At 38.8% G+C, this 17685-nt stretch overlaps 1 protein-coding gene across 1 annotated transcript in view; it reads right to left on the bottom strand.

The window, feature by feature from the left end:
- Positions 1 to 1891: 1891 nt before the first annotated feature.
- rasa3 (RAS p21 protein activator 3) overlaps positions 1892 to 17685 on the bottom strand; it is a 38387-nt gene continuing 22593 nt past the window's right edge. Inside the window, exons 8-24 of the mRNA XM_061035806.1 lie at positions 16105 to 16178; positions 15907 to 16011; positions 14460 to 14616; positions 14206 to 14354; positions 13031 to 13145; positions 12802 to 12876; positions 12590 to 12713; positions 12003 to 12109; positions 11133 to 11210; positions 10894 to 10971; positions 10570 to 10643; positions 7454 to 7560; positions 6308 to 6390; positions 5979 to 6187; positions 5790 to 5893; positions 5501 to 5684; positions 1892 to 5123 (exon numbers count right to left, since the gene is read on the bottom strand). Of these exons, the coding sequence (XP_060891789.1) occupies positions 5048 to 5123; positions 5501 to 5684; positions 5790 to 5893; positions 5979 to 6187; positions 6308 to 6390; positions 7454 to 7560; positions 10570 to 10643; positions 10894 to 10971; positions 11133 to 11210; positions 12003 to 12109; positions 12590 to 12713; positions 12802 to 12876; positions 13031 to 13145; positions 14206 to 14354; positions 14460 to 14616; positions 15907 to 16011; positions 16105 to 16178 (1899 nt within the window). The 3' untranslated portion in view covers positions 1892 to 5047. The remainder of the gene's footprint in view (positions 5124 to 5500; positions 5685 to 5789; positions 5894 to 5978; positions 6188 to 6307; positions 6391 to 7453; positions 7561 to 10569; positions 10644 to 10893; positions 10972 to 11132; positions 11211 to 12002; positions 12110 to 12589; positions 12714 to 12801; positions 12877 to 13030; positions 13146 to 14205; positions 14355 to 14459; positions 14617 to 15906; positions 16012 to 16104; positions 16179 to 17685) is intronic.

Here is a 17685-nt window from a genome sequence, read left to right as displayed (position 1 = left end):
CAAATGCACACAGAAGGATTCACAAATGTATTTCAATGCACACACAAATATATTTCATTCTAGGCTATATAAATGTAAAACAAATAAAAAAAATAAGATTCACAAATGTATTTCAATGCACACACAAATATTTATAGTTTTGTATATGTGTACTAGAAATGCACAAATATATAAACTGTTCAGTCTGCATTTACAAACTGTTTGTCATTTGTGAACCTCACTGCATTTGTGTGCGGGATTTTTGAGACTCCCCTGCTGCACATGAAATATATTTGTGTGTGCATTGAAATACATTTGTGAATCCTTCTGTGTGCATTTGTGAATATTGAGACTGATCTAACGCCATAAAAGGATGTCCGGGAGTGTCAGACACACACAGACACATAAAATAAATCAAAGTGACGAACAAGAAATGCCAATGTTTCAAACTGACACGTAGGCTATGACATTCAGCCAATATTTTCAATAATAAACTGACCTTCACAGTTTATACTTTTATTTCTAGAGAGGGAGAGTTGTCTTAGCATCACTTCCGCTGAAGGTTGTTAAAGTTGTGCTGAGATTCAGTAGGACAGCATGACCTCTGCTGCAATATTTCCTGCACAGCTGTCAGAAAACAGACAGCAGACCAATAATGCTGTAAGTAAATGTAGCCAATCAGTTTGCTTCATTTTTTTAAGATTATGTTTTAGAAAAGAAAATGAAGGACAAAATAGGGATGGCCTGCATTTGGGGGTGGTCATAGGGATTGGACAGATTCGATCCAATATCTGTATCGGGTCGATATTGACGTGATTTAAATGGACTATACTGTATATTGGACTGACGGCACCTAGCCACATCACAGATTAAGAGAGATCGTTGGGCATTATTTTCAGCTTGCACCGTCTCGCTTTAAAGACATTCAGACTGAACTGCAAGTGCCCACGAATCGTCTTCATCAAGACGTTCAGACAAGATGATACGATGGAACAGCTCCCTATTTTCAATTGAAGTGCAAGAACTGTAGCTGGTTACAATTCTTTGCACATGAATAAGAAATGTTTACTACAGCTCTGTGTATCCATACACTTAACATAATACCAACAATAACAATATTAATATGTTAAGAAAAATGATCGGAATCAGTATTGGTATGATACATATTTATCGTGGTCAGATCAGAACTGAAAAAAGTGTATCGTGCATCCCTAGTCATATCAATTATTGTCAATACGCTGTTATAGCCTACTTTATATCAGAAGCCTACTCTTGGAAGGTCTTTTGTAAAAACAGATTACTTGGTTGGAAATATTTGTTTTTTTTAATATTGGCTGTAACTGTAAACTACCAAGCATACAGTCAGTCATCCTCCTCACCATCTCCACGGCCTTCAGCTGATGGACTTTGGACTGGGTAAATGGTGTTGTCTTTGTGTTCTGATGTAAAGTGTCCGTGTGTCCATTAGGCTACGAAATGTCGATTGCATGAATTCAATGATTTTCATTCTAAGTTTTTAAGGAGAAACAACAGATTCATCGCTTTTATGATAAAAGACAAATGAAAAAAAAAACTAGGGGATGCATGACGTAAAGGCATTTGTCTGAAATCTACCGTAATTGCCATGATCCCTTTCGTCCTCAGTAGGGTATATCCAGGGAGTGCAAATTAATTTGGGATCAATAAATTTTCTGAGGCTTGTACAAACATAAACATTTGTTTGCATTATATCTCTATATATCTATCTGTACCACTAGAGCAAAGAAAATACATATTTTAATAAAGCATATTTTCTGGTAGATCTATTTTCACAAAAAGTCTCATTGACACCAAATTAACCGTACGATGTTATTGTGTGCAGTGGAGGGTGAAGGCAGAATGAACTGTTCAACATATGACATGGACACCAGCATTTGCATTAATATCGGTTTCATTTAGTTATCCAGGAGAAAAAAAACACATCACATTTTCACCATTCATTCAACATTTGTATGTACACATATAACAGGCTTATTTTAATACTTTTAAAATATTTGTACAAAATACACTGTTCTCCCTTTATAATATGCATTTATCTGAAGAGGCATTTTGCTGAAGATGTGCGTTGTTTTTTCGATCATTTGATGGGCTTATTGGGGGGGGTTGTTCATTATTGCATGCTGAAACATCATTATTGCATAAGTCATTCCTTTGTGGGTTTCCTGGTGAAGGATTTCACCATTACTGTCAATGTCATGACCCCACCAGCTTAGCAGATAGTTCTGGGAAGGTTTAACCGAAAATGATTATAAATATGATTATCAAGTTAGAGATGAGAGACGGAACCGTTTGGTGATTGGTTTTGGCAACAACAACAAAAAGCTGCTGAGTTTCATAAACCCTGAGGGGAGTTAGTAACTGGTGGAAACAAATACTCACCAAAGTTCAGATGTTAAAGCAATGCTGTTTTTGTTCTTGTTTCAATGTTATTACAGTGTTAGATACATACAAATGTTTAGGGATATTATATTGGCAAAGGTTCCTTAAACAAGGAACAGTGGTTCTATACAAGAGGGGAAAGGAGAGACACTAGATCAGGTGAGAGAGTAGAGGAACTGTTTCAGTCCTTCTAGTCCTTACTACAACTACAGGCAGTGATTTTCTCTTTCTTTTTTTTTTAAAGTGGGACTCTTCCTTTCCTTACCCGTAACACTGGGTTTACTCAGTTGGCAATTCAACCCGTCATTTCAATCACTCCTGCACATACCGACAAACGCACACTCACAAAAATGCACAAAACTCAGTCATTCAGTTCAGATACACAGCGAGATATCTGTATGACAAGACAAAGATAGAAAACAGAGTCGATCTGTTGAGAAACGTCCTCATAGAGCAACATATTTGATAAAGAAAAAATGTGACATTGGAATAAATTGCTTGTGTGTCTTTGTTTTTTTTTTTTTTTTAAACAGTGTTGAGATATAAAAGAAGATCTTAACAATGATTTTTTTTTTTGTTTGTTTTTCATAAAGAGAATTTTATAAAAGTGATGACTGGCACTGTTCAGGGTCCTGTGAACACCCATGAGGCTACATAACCATTTCGTTGTGACGATACAAACAAAAAAAAAAAGTGGTGGTTTGTAGTCACACAGTTGCACAGAAGTGACCGTGGAGGCTATCATTGCGACTACAACTAGATTTCACATGCACTGGTTTGGCGAGAGTTAATGCTGATTGATATGTACGTTAACATGAAAAATGTTGAAACGCATTAAATCCTGTACCTTCAACAGATTCTGTCGGGGTAAAAATTCACAGCAGGCAGTTTCTCAGAGGAATGCATTATGAAAAGGTCTGAAACTACAGGGGGGGGCAGCTCGTTAAAGTAAGACAGAGCTAAACTCACAGAACAGAGGAACTGTATCATTAGGCAGCCAACAGGGCAACACAACCAGTGACATGCTATCCATTTGACTTTTCTAACTGGAGAGAAGAATGGTTAAAATGTTAGTATATAGATTCAAGTTAAAATATAAGATTAAGTTGAGCTAAAAACTATCCTTGTGAATGAGCTGTGCTAAAACATAGACTGCTGTGTGAGCTGACGGGATAGTTTGGATTGAATTATTTTTCTACTTCCAAAGAGAAACAAACATGTCTGCGTGTATCACCACCTCTTTAAAGAAGCAGATTTAGTTACTTTTGATGAATGTGGACCTTCAAAAGTCAGGATACGGTTAAAGCTCATTAAAAGTGGATGGTTGTGATTGCTTGGTCAGGGGTACTAATACGTGGCTTCTGATTGGATATTTTGACAACTGAATTATAGAAATTGTGGTTAAACACAGAATCCAACTGAATACATGTATGTTCATTCACTTTTCTTTTACTTCATAGAATATGGGAGTCAACGTGGATTTACAGCATGTAAGCCTGGGTGAGTCAGTCTGGTTCTGATTCATATAGAAATTTGTTCTGGGGTTCAAATCATTCTAATTTCTTTGGTCACAAATGGGGAATACGATGAAGTTCATCTAATCTGCCATCAAGTGTACGATGTCTTAGTTTAAAGAGAAGCGTCAACTTGATAAATCAAATGAAGATCCAGAAACTGGCATCCATGTTTGTCTGACTCAGTGTAAGCAGAACAAAAGAGAAATCTTTCTTCTTACCCTGGTGCTGGTCTCATAGGGGTACAATATCAAACTACAGCCGAGCAACTCTTTAAATAACATGCCCAAGTCCTGAACTTAACATTGAGATTGGTGATGAGCTTTGAAAACTGCAGCTAAAATTGTCTGTGGTGTGATTTCTTTTGATTGCTAACACCGAGCTTCTCTTGGCTGTCCTTGGTCCCAACAATTCCTTTCTTGTGTGCCCTCGACCTTCACAGCCTTCCTGAGGAGGTCAGGGACAATAAAAAAACGAGAAGAAAAAAACAGGTTCATGGGTATAACAACGCCTGAGAAGGGAAAAAAATAGTTGGCCTTCCTTCCTTCTTTCTAGAATGAAATACAACAGAAGATTTCAACGAGCATTAAAATACACAAATACAAATCAAACAGATAAAATAAGCTTTTTTGAAAGTGTGCTGCGAGGCTTGTTCATCCATAGATTTGGAGGCGATTAAAGTGCGTGTTTGTCACTGTCAAAACTGTCCAGTGAAAATTCTTGTTTGTTCTCTCGTCGTCTGAAAAAGATGGATGTTGTGATTATCTCTTCGTTCACATCCTTCCTTTCATACAGAACTGTTCCGTTTTCCTTGTTGATCTGAGGTCTGCTCTCCAAAGATGGAGTGTGATGCACCTTAAGCGACTGCAGAGGAAAAGTCCATCTAGTCCATCAGCTCAGCTTCAGTCTGGTGTGTGTCGAAAAACTCTTATTTTCCTTAAAATTATTCAAACAAGCAACTCTCAAGAGACTTGTTTCCTCACCACGATCACCTGCTTCCAAAGTTCTCCACTTTCAGGGAGAATAGAGATTTAAATCTCAACACAAGACACGGAGCATTGATATGATGGATTTCTTTGCAGCAGAGTAAGATATGCTGGTTCTAGGCATCATAGAAATAGTTCACAGGGCCGCTGCTAGATGGAGTAGGTGGAGCTCTCCGACTGCTGGCGGATGTAGCACTGGAAACTCTTGTCTCCAATTGGATGCTCCCTGAGGAAACAGAGATATGGAGGGTATTATAGGTTACAGAGCGGTCTCTAAAGGAAAGAAAGATAACATAAAAAATCAATGTTTTCAGTCAAGATGATTAAGTTACGAGCTAAACTAGAGGCCCAATTAAAAAAAAGGTCCAAACCAAACTGTGATTTGAACTGTAAGATGGGAGAATTCATTTTCAATGTTCAAAGTGTAACATTTAATCTCCAGCATTGTTTTGTTCATGTTAAATAAATAATAGCCAACTGTGGATTGTGTGTCTACACCACTTATTGGCCCTAATTGGAAGTTCCTATGTTTGGAACACACTGTTTTAATCGACATCATCATCTAGGATAAAAGCCTACATAAAATTTTAAAAAAGGACTTACTGGCTGCCTATCTTTGTTTTCTTGAACTTGTCCCGTTTGTACTTGGTGTGCTGCTGCTCCAGAGTCTGCACAGCCGAAACGATCAACTTCAGGGTCTTGTAGGTCTCTTGGGGGTCGTCGATTACAAATGTGGAGTACTCCTCCTGTTCAGGCCCATCGTACACAGATTTACTGCCGCAGGCCTCTGCAAGGGAAGACCAACAGAAGTAGAAGGAAGGAATAGAGTCAATGTGGGAAATAAACACAAAAATACAGACGCTTCATACTCCTAAAATGACTTTTGTCTGACCTTGCATTTTGATCAGTTTGGTCATGTACGTGCTGAACAGGGAGTAGATCCTCTCCGTCTCTCTGTCTCCATCTACATCAAGCTGGATGTTTGCAGGGAGGCCGCTGAAAACAGACACACACGAGGATAAGAGTGCAGACATAAAGAAAAGTAACCTTACAATAAGTGGATTTGGACAACCTTACATACCCAGTGCAGGGCGAGCACCCAGGAGCTGTGTCTGCAGAGAGCTTGCAGCAGAGCCAGTGGCCGTTGAGGTAGGCTGAAGGGTGGTAGGTGCTAAGACGTTTGCGATTACACTGGCTGACTTTGGTCAGAATGTCGATCCAGTCACGGGCCTCCACACAGTTGTTAGCCTGGATGTAGAGCGCCCGCTCGGGCTGAATCACCTGGAACATCTGGAGGAAGGATGCAGAGGACAAAAAGTGAGGGAGGAATCTAAATGACAGAGCTAATCTGAACAGATTTCGGCAAACAGCCAGTGATTTTATAAGGGGTTGATGTGTTGGGTTCCTTACATTTTTCATCTTAAAAGACTCCTCCTCTAACCGCTCCACAGCCAGAATGTTCTCTATGGGAATGCTGCAGAGAGCGCCCTCGCCTGGAGGTACAAGGAAACACAGCAGATATTAAAAACTACAAATAGGTAGAGAATGGAGGAAAGGGTCGAACTTTATGGAATCAATATGAGTTTATGAAATGTGTGTCCATAGAGTCATTAGAGCACAAATTTTATTCTAGTTATTATACTGAATTCTTATTCCATAACACATAATAATAATCTGAAGCAGAGAGTTTCAAAGTCTGAAACTGGTTCCCTAAATCCCAGTCACCCCCAAAATTTAGTTTTTAACTTAATTGTTCTAATTTCTGTCTTTATGTCCACATGTAGTAATTACACAGTATCTTTTTGACATACAAGGACAAGGGGAGTGCTACTTTTCCCAAGATGCACCACTAACAGGTTTCTACCTCACCCACACACTTGCTTTTATATTCAAATTGTTTTCTGCCCAAGACAGGCGGCAGCACAGTTATCAAAGTTTCCAACATATTCGTATGAAATAAACTAATACAAATAAACAATCAAATATGTACATAAACCAGGTCTGTGATATGGGACATTCTGAGCCAAAGTACAGTACATATTTAAGTACACAGTTTATGCAGTCTCTTTACAAAATAAAATTTTTAAGAACAAAAAAGTGAATATTTGAGCAAAGATGAACATTTTTATGCTATTTAATTGAACTGTTTTAGCAGCTCTGAGCATCTTATCCCTTTCACTTTGTGCATTGATTTAACAGCTTTAACAGTGTGAGAACAGTGTCCATCAACAAAACAACACACTTAAAAACGTAAACCTTTTAGTTTGCATACTGAGTTATTTTAGTACTCTCTTCTTCATCCTGGTATGTAGTCTGGATTACAAACTGCCCATGTGTATGATTTGGCCTCAGCTCGTTTGGATGCAGCCCAAATGCTTCTCCTGCTCATGAACATAATCTCCACCACATGTGTTGAACACACATTGTGTTCAGACTAAATGTACATTCAGCAGAGTCTCTCCCTCCTGCTGATTCGTGCAGAAGTTCACATGATAACATAAACCGAGAAGGAAACAATGCATCCCAAAGAGGATTCTTAATCATCCCGGTCCTCACCTTTGGTTTTGTGGTAGGTGAACTCGTGATTGGTGAGGCGAAACCATCTCTTCTTGAAGTTCTTCATTCCAAAACGGTTTCTTCCTTGAGCTCTCTTGATCATAAATCTGAGGGAAAAGCAGTGAGAGAAATACCACTGAAAACCTTCACGGAGGAGCTCATGTTTCACACAGATTGTTAAATGCGTCACTATGCTTTTATTCTTTTGCACAATGCATTCTTTAATCTCACCACTGTAAATGTATAAGATTGCATAAAAACTATCCTTTCCTTCTGTTAAAAAAAATAAACATCCTTTGAATTTGTCGTTTCTCTTTCCATTCACATGCTTGCAGCTCCTCGTGTTAAACGCTGCTGCACATGTTCAGCTCTCATACATTTCAAATTCTATGAGTCAGGAGACGGTCAAAGGTATCCATGTTTTACCCCTTACTTCAGAAATCATGTATAAATCACAAATACAGACTTATGCCAAATCAAAACACAAAATTAAAGTCAGATTTCATTCCACTGGTTTGATTGTTTTTAAATTGTTTCTTTAAAATAAAGTCAGAAGACATAAAAGCTAGTTCTAGTTAGTCCATCACACCAACAATTAATGACATCTTTATGTCACAGCAGGTAATAATCATATGTCACATATGTGTGTCGTTCACTGGGGGAATATTCAGTAAACACCTCTTGATGCTGTGTTAATGGATGACCTGATTCTGTTGAGCAACAATCCCTTTTAAGTGTAAGAAACAAGAGCTGTCACAAGTTGATTTTTTATTAATTAATTCATTGTTTGTTTGTTTTTAATTATATTTTGGCCGTTTTTTCTTCTTTCATGGATAGGACAGCTGGAGAGGCAGGAAACAGTGGGAGGAGAGAGTGGGGGATGACACGCAGCAACGGGACGAGGTCAGATTCGAACTCACGGCCGCTGCGATGAAGAGCGCAGCCTCTGTACATGGGGCGTACCGTCATAACCTCTAGGCCATCCAGCACTCGAATTAATTGTTTTTCTAAACGCTAAAGATAACTGACCAAAGTTAAAGCTAAAAAACCTTTTATAATCTTATATTATTTTATCATCTCTTTTTATATCACAGTTTTGTACCAGTTTTGTGCTTCTGAACCTTTAAGTTTGGAAAAGTTTCGCCTTTATAACGTTTCTGGATATTTAAGATGGGCATTTGTCACTTTTTCTGTCTTTCTATTGATCAAATGATGAATTTATTTATCTGGAAAATTAATCTATTAACGTAGCTGTGACGAAGGATGTTGTTTTTTTCATAGGTATGATTTTCTGCTGATGAATGCGTTTTTTTTTTAAGGACTAATTCCTAATTTACCTGTAAATAAACAATTAAATAAATAAAAGCACAAATCCTCCATGATAATTTAGCTATTCTAAGGTTTTTTCCAAGCTAGTTTAGCTTTCACAGTGTAACTAAATAAATGAGATCTGTGGATTTCTGTCCCCTGCAATCAATCTAATAAAGATATAGTTGTACACTCTGGGTTGTCAATGGGATAAAACATGTTAAACCACTACTATGGACCATTCAGGGAGAATAAACAGGATGTGTTTGACAAAGAGTTCTAGGACACACTGAATATGGGGCACAGGGGTTACAAACAGCACATGTTCTACTCTCCCACGATCACATCTGTACTATTAAGCCAAAAACCTGCTGCTTTCACATGTGGAGTAACGCCTGGAGCTGTGCTGGGAACCCTTATGTTACGTTAGTGACTCGGTCACACAGTGGTCAAAGGGTGTAAAGGAGCAGAGTGCAGGCAGAAACACGTTTCTATAGTAACCAATGTTTGTACAGTAACCAACCCTTGCTGTCACTTTCACACCAAGCATGTCCGACATGGCGAGACGAGCACTGGTGACGTCTTCTTCATAAGCAGGCTTTAAAGTAACCACTTTACTTTATACCATACAGTCCCTGAAGGCATCATACTTGTGCCTTGTGAATGTAAAAAGACTAAACCACCATCACATATAGTGACAGATTATTTGACAGCTTGCTCAAATCTGGGCTGGATATAAAGTAAAGTGCAGCAGCATTTACGGTAGCGCATATCGGGAGACAAAATGGCCAGCTACGATTGGATAGGTCACAGTGCACACACAGGGGGTCACGAGGGCAAAGCCTTTATATAGAGTAAGCTCTTACCTGCCCTTGGTGCCTTTTGACCCCTTCCCATCAACCCTCTTTATAGTGAGTCTTACACTCCTACGCCCAGGTAGCAGAAACAAAAGAGGGTGGGGATGTTGATGAGCGAGGCGCTGACACAACTACTGTCAACCCTTCTCCGTTTTACAGCCTCAGCAGAAATATCATCAAACAACGGCCCGTGTGTCGCGGGAAAGCACCCTGATTACAACTTCAGGTAATCTTTGATTTTACTATTTATCGCTACACAAGAGTCAAACGTGTTAAAGCTCCTGTTAGCTGGTGACGAAACAAAATAAATACAATTATTCCTTTTCTAGTAGAGAATTGGATGGGACAATTAATATAACTCTTGTGTCATTGAGATAAATATGAAGCCACAGCCATGTAGCTTAGTTTAGCTTAAAAATACAAAAATCCTACACCTAGTGTGGCTCAATTCAGCTGTAGGAAAACAGACTATCTGTCTGCCAGTTGCTGTAAAGCTTACAGGGAAAGCTTATGTTGCCGAGCTTGTAGCTAGCTATTTCTCCTAACTTCCTGTTTTTCTGACCAGCAGCTCATAGACGCATCATATCAACCACACAGGCGTGTGAGAGTGTGGTGTAAGTGTTTCCCAAAATATCTCAGTCTGGGCAAAAAGCCTTAACAGTCAAACCATTTACTGCATTTAAAGAAGCTAGAAACGAGTGCCGCACAGGACGACCTTCATAAAGTAGTAAGATGACAAAAATGAAGCTGCTTCATTAGAGGTGAAAGGGGCATGAGACACTTTGGTGACGCTAGAAAAGTAGCTTCATCAGAACAGTGTTAATACAATAACAACACTTTAAATGATTTATCTCAATTATCCCTCAAATGACGGCAATTTAATCTCTTATCAATTTTTACTTCTTAGCCGCCATTGTTACTTAATATCAGTTTGATGAAAAGTTTCCCTACCCCTCTTTGAGCATGATCGGTGTTTCGATACTCTTCTGGTCCCACTTTCCAGAGGTGGAGATCAGGTCCAGGAACTATGGAGCGAAGAAAATAAGGCAATATATATCAACATTTTTATCTCTTCTGTCCAATCAAACCACACATTCCACTTCACTCTTTTCAGTTTGTCTCAACCCTCGTCCAGGAATGAATTTTATTAGCCATTCATCTCAGGTGTATCTTTATCCAACGAACAAAATAAAAAAACAATATTTGATCGTGTGTCTATGCATTGGAAGAGATTTATTTTTTTGAGTGCAACAAGAAAAGGAACCGAACACTCACATTCTTCACAGCGTCGGCATATTTCTGCTCATTGAAGTAGTCATAAAACGCAGCCATGTAAGACTCTTTGAAATTGGCCTGGAAAAAGAACAAAGCATGGAAAGAAATGACAGACAGAGAGGGAAAGATCAGAACGATGTGTTAAATTTAACTCTTCAGAGTAAAAAAAAACAAAAGAAGCCTAGATCGGTCCCTGGAATAGAAACTGAGAAATGCACTTGAATCCCACAGATACTCACTGATTTAGACTTGGCAAGACTTCCCAGGGTCTGGATGGTCTTGGAGATGAGGGTGAGGGTTCGAGAGGTGGCAGGGTCCTAAGACAACAACAAAAAAAAACCAACGCATTTAAAAATAAACTAAATCCAGAGAAATCAGCAATCCTGCTTGACCACTTCGTAAAAGCACTGTTTGGATAACTACGACCTGCTCAGGCCAAATTAATCAAGAACATCTAGTACGACTCTGACTTTATATAAACAGGCATGAGAGATCCTTAATGTGAAATGGAGTAGAAATATTTACTTTGGAACATAATGTACTAAAGCTACTTTTTCCACTGTTTCCTATGAAATTAGTATCCTTGTATCCTTGCAGCACCTGTATTCAGAGTGTGAAATTGTTTATCATGGCTTTGCAATAAGGTGAGATATCATGTGATGATAGAAAAAGGTCTTTAGTGTTTTATAAGAATGTCAGTTTTTTGGGAAATATTTTCCTTTATATTAAAATTTGAATGAAGGCGACACAAACATACATTAAAATGAAATTGAATCAGACTGGGTTATCTCAGAACATGAGAAGGACTCATAACAACCAAGACAAAACAAAGAGCTTGTATCCATAAGGGGCTTTTTTTAAATAATAATTATAATTATAATAATAAGTTATACTTTTAATCCAGTGAGGGGAAATTCAGTTTTACACTCTGTCTAATGAACATGCTACACAAACATAGGCCGGAAATACACATTTTTAAACTCTTCCTCACAGCTGGCTTGATTGGTTCATCGAATTGATTGACTTATGGTCATTCAAATTATTGACTGATGGTCATATCCCATATTCCCTTATGTTGGCTGTGTGATAGTTTTAAACATCAGACTCACTGGATGGTGCGGCCTTAAATGGAACAAGTTGGGGGACAGGATGGCTGGAGCGAAGAAACGCAGGAAGATGAAACTGCTTACTGCCGTGTACCGGACATCTTGGTCAACTGGGGAGCAGAAAAGACATTTTCTTTTATACTGACATAATAAATGTAATCTGAAAACACACCATGTACTGCTGATCTGGAAAGAGAAAAGCACATATTAACATATTCTATAATTTCTCATACAGAAAATACTTCTTTTACAGGGAACTGGGCAATTATGTTATATACTTGAGATAAAATGTGGGCTTGTAGCGGCTCTTTTATTTCTTCAGGTTTCCTCCTTGTGTGCCCGCAGTACCATTTGACAGTCAACAGGGGGCAGCACAGTACATCCCATTTCTAGTACATTATGCACACATAATCATAATGTGTGTTTAATTGTTCACAGGCTTGACACAAAAAGCAGAGTTGTAAGAGAAGAAAGTGTCCTTGGACATCTTGTACATCCTGTTCTTTATTTTGTGTTTCCTGTTTCTTATTAGCAGCAGGCTCTCTCTTTTTTTCCCTCTCAGTTCAGTCATTCAACTTGAGGTGAGTTACCTTGGAAACGGGTGGCAGCGGACTCTCTTAACGAGAAGAAGATATCACACATGACGGTGGGACAGCGAACGCCAGAGGTGGTGATGACATTGAAGATCCGGTCTACATACTGACGAAGGTTTTCCTGAAGAAGGGGCAGGATAGAGATGTTAAGATGATACCGTGATGAACACACAACAAACAAGAAACACACAACACGGTCGTTTTCTCACCCTGTTTGTGTCCAGGTTCTCCGACTCTTTGAGCTTCACCGGGTCGATTTCACAAGGTTTGTGTTCTGTGCAAATCTATGAAGATTTATAAAAGGATTGAAAAATTCACTCACACATTATTTAGCACGGTTTCTTCAGACATGTGATACAAATTAGATTGAGAATAAAGTCTGTGTAACATCTGGTAAATAAAGAAACAACTACTCTTAATAAAGGAATAAACATATACCTCATCTATGATGGGTTTGAGCGTGACTTGTAGATAGTGCATCCCTGCCAGCTTCATGGTCTCATCAATGCACTTAGAGGTCAGCGAGTTTCCTCTGAAAATGGTGTTAGGATCCCTACAAATAGAGAAAGGCAAAGGAGGAGGTTTGAGTACAGTTAAAACAGCAACTTAATAAATAACATGATTTTATACAAGCCATTTAATTCATTGCATTACTCTGGCTCGCTGTATTTGCACAGTGAAATTCATGTGCTTAGCTAGCAGATATTGTACTCAATATGATGACCTCATTTCTTCAGTCACTTTCTTCAATACATTTGAAATGCATCTGAGCCTGATTTAGTGTTGAAATTCATTACAAATCACAAATATTCTACTTTCAGCTGGTTTATATTGAATCATGAACTCTATTCATCAAGAAAAAAAACAGTTAAAAGCCACAGTTATAGGAGAGCTTTTAAACGATTCATTTTTAAATCCCTATATAAATCGCTGAAATTCAATAGTTGATCTCGATTAATTACATTTTAGTACATACAAGTTAAGTCATTTTTTGGGGCCTTTTGTATTTATTAGATGAGATAAAGAGAGACAGGGAATGCTGGGAGGAGAGAGTGGGAGACAACAAGCCGAGGTTGGATTCAAACCAAAGACTGCTGCAACGAGGACTGCAGCCTCCGTACACAGGGCAACATGACTGCTAGGCTATCCGGTGCCCAAAGATTAATTGCATTTTTTATTACATTTTAGAAATTCCATTATTTTGCATTTCAAAGAAAGTGTTTCTTTTATTTTGTAGTTCTGTTCTGTCTAAAGTTAAGGACACTTTACATCCTGTTTGAATACAAAGCTGCTTTTATTTTGAAAGAAGATACGCTACTTGTGGTAAACCAAAGGTTATGATTTAAACTTAAACACGGAAAAAAGGAACTTTTTACATATCGAATAGACTAATTGATATCGAATAGACTAATTGAAAACTAATGCAATAAATTCATTTTGGACCTTAGCCCTAGTATTTTTTGAAGATGTTTTTTGATATTGAAAGTCACTAACATATGAAACAACATATGTAGGATGTCTACAAAAAGGTAGTTGACATACACAATGGAATAAGTGACTTGGGACGTGTTCATTCTTTATACAAATCGTAAAAGGTGTGATGACACACTCACTGTGTGCGGTTGACTTCAGCATGTGCTATGGCGCTGATAAAAGGCACAATCTTGCCGTAGTGAAGAAACAGTCGCACGAGGGGAATGGCTGCTTCTTGTTTCTCTCGACACACCTCCCCCAGAATATGAGCCGTGGACGCAGAAACAGGCTAAACAAAGAAAAATGAACAAACAGTATTCAGACAGTGGAGTGTACACCAGATCAGAGAACAAGATGCTGCAGGAGGCCTCATGTGTACAAGACGTTCACGTACCCCTACGTTGGCAGAGTGCAGCAGTAGATCTCTGAGGGGGGTGTAGTGATCGGAGGGGAAGACATGGTCCTCCGTGTAAACGATGTTAAGACGCAGAGAGCCGAGCTCTTCTACCTTCACTGACTTCCCGCCGTTCTCCCTCGGCTGGAGATAGTACCTGAGGAAGAAGAATTTAAGATCTCTCATCAGACAAATCTGAAATTTCTCACTGATTCCATTTTGGGAAAACTTACAGGGAATGAGGTTTGCACATTTTCAAAACAAGGTTACACACAGATATTCATTTTTATGACAATAATGACTATTATGACAATTCTTTTTCATGGTGTTACTGACAGTGACAAACCAACAGAGAAATCCCACACACCTATGCAGTTAATTTCACTTCTACAGAGGTTTTGGTTCACTAACTGCACTTATCAATCTCACTTCAAGTTCATGATTCGGTGGAAAAACGTACTAATAAAAAAAAGCTCTGAATGCTAGCTGACCGGCACCAACAAGACACAGCTAGCAACATGTATGGGAACATAGCAGAGTATTTTGCAGCTGCAGCACATATGGTATTTCGACAGTAAATTGGTAGAGACCAAAAATTAGACAAAAACAGGAAAACTGGATTAAAAAAATATTTCCTAAAACATTTGACATATATGTCATCATCACTCAATGCTGTCAATTAATGAAAGTTTAACTGTATAATCATATTGAGAAACTTTCATCCATCCATCCACGGAGTCAATCCCAGCTGTCATTGGGTGAGAGGCGGGGTACGACCTGGACTGGTCAACAGCCAATCACAGGGCTGACATACAGTGACAGACAACCAACTATGCCACACTTACACCTAAGGGCAATTTAGAGTCACCAATAAACCCGACAAACATTTAGACTGTAGGAGGAAGCTGGAGCACAAGGAGAGAACCACAGCATGCATGAGGAGAACATGCAAACTCCACACAGAAAAGTCCAAGTCAACAACGATGATTCAAACCAGGAACTCTCCTGCTGTGAGGCAAGAGCGCTAACCGCTGCAAAGATGTGCAGCCCATTGAGAAGCTTAAGATACCGAATATAATTTCATGAAATGTAAGGGGATGGAGGGAAGTGTTCAGAGTTTACAAAAAAACATTAAGCCTGAGGCAAAACACAAGAGGCTCTGCTGTTGGAAATGAGAATTCAAGCTGAGCGAAATCTTCCCTAATTGAATGAAAAACTTTAAAGCGGGTCTGTTGTCAGTGTTGATACTTGTTGCTATTGCTCTGCCGTTTCTACTGCAACACATACTCAGAATGGCAATGACAATGAAATCACACCCCGCCAGCAGCAGCAGGGCACAGAACAGTACTTCTTCAGTGGGAAAACCCATAAAACAGAAGGGAAGTGAGTGACAAACCAAGAAGGGAGTGTGAAAGGAGACAGTGTGGTGTTTATATGAGTCTCTCACCATGCATCGTGGACCCCTGCCTGACCCAAGACACGCAGAGGAACGCGAACACCTCCGAGAAACTCGTCCCCGAACTTCAGGTTGCTGGCGTTCCACAGATCCACCCTGAATGCAAAAAAAAAAGATTTAGTTCATAACATGGGACATGTTTAAAATACACCAAGGCACCTTAACCTCAAGAAATCCGCGCTGTCTCACCTCAATGCTAGCTTATCAACGTCTTCTTCTTCAACATCGAACTGCCGCTTTGTATAGCTTAATGGCCGCGTCACCTAGAAAAGAGAGACAGAGTTAACATGTAGAATTGTGTGTTAGTGGAAGCTGTTACAAAGTGTGTGAAGCAGAGATGGAACTACTAGCTGGTCGATCATTTCAGCCAAGGTTTCAAGCTTCTTCAATATCAATTTCTAATCTTTTTCTTTATCACTTGATGCTTCATCTGAATTTGTAAGCTTGGAGAGACAATCTCTGCCATTTCTCACCACTGAACAATAAAATAACCAAAGTCAAAGTCAATAATTTGAATACAATTCAAAGTTATCAATAAAGTCATTTATTGTAAAAGTCTCCCACAAAAGAAGAAGTTGTTTTGTGTAAAATTAGGCCATTAGGCCATTAGTCCACGTGAAATTGGAGGATTAACCTCGTAAAATTTGAAAGAATGAAGAGGAACAATCACATGACAGATTTATGCTTGATGGATGGCCTGTGTTTGCGTGTGGATGTGAACCTCCGTGTGTGAATCAGAGGGGGGGGGGGGGGGGGGGCTGCAGGCAGGGTCCCGCTCATGTGCTGGTGGGGAATAAATGAGACGGTCTTGTTGTCAGATAAAATCAATGGGCCAGATTGTTTGGTGGTTTGTCCGAATCAATCATACTCTTGTCCTGCTGTCTTTTGGTGCTGCAGCAGCGGAGACGCCAGAGGGAGGGGCGACACAAAAATGTCAGAGCTGCTGCAGAGCGAGGGTTAACGGGGGCAGCATGAAAGGGAGTTTGTGTGTGTGTGTGTGTGTGTGTGTGTGTGTGTGTGTGTGTGAAAAAAAACCTTGTAAATATTAACTCGTGAATACAAATAAAGTGAACTGTGGTGTTCTTATAAGATATTTATAGAATAAACTTTTATGTACATTTTTCTGAACTTTTGGTCTAGTATAATAAGATGTAAAAAATATGTTTAGATAAATAATAAAAAATCACATTGTTCAAAGACATTCTAACATGGTAAAATATAGAGCAACACCTGAGAAGCTGTATATACACTTTAAACTGTCTACAAAGTTTCCAGGGCTCCTTCTATATATATATTTTTTTAACCTCAAACACATTTTTTATTTATTTATTTATTTTTTAACATGTTTGAATTTAAACATGTCAAGCTGACAGTGAGTCCGTTTTACCATGCTGAATTGGTCAAATCTCCCCATCAACGAAAGTGACTCTGCTGGACAGCTAGCTTGTTGACAAGCTCACATGCTAACGTTAGATTTTTTTTTAGCAAAATGTCACATTAATTACAGCAACTCTAAGTTACTGTAACTATCGTAAAAGAAAACCCATCCTAGGACTCAAAATTCAAGAAGAATGAGATTAAATTGATTTAGCTAGCAAGTTGCTAAACAATTTAGAGGCAACACATCATGATGCTAACTGGTGTGTGCGTGCAAAGCTAAGGGTAATTATTTCATTACACTGTCACACTGTTTAGGCACAAAGTACAAATAAATATTGGTCTTTACTTATAGCCAAATACCCTTGTGTTATATGGCTATCTGACAAAGTG

Source organism: Labrus mixtus, chromosome 1, assembly GCF_963584025.1.
Source record: "Labrus mixtus chromosome 1, fLabMix1.1, whole genome shotgun sequence".
Lineage (NCBI taxonomy): Eukaryota > Metazoa > Chordata > Actinopteri > Labriformes > Labridae > Labrus > Labrus mixtus.
This window is presented reverse-complemented; position numbering and strand designations above follow the sequence as displayed.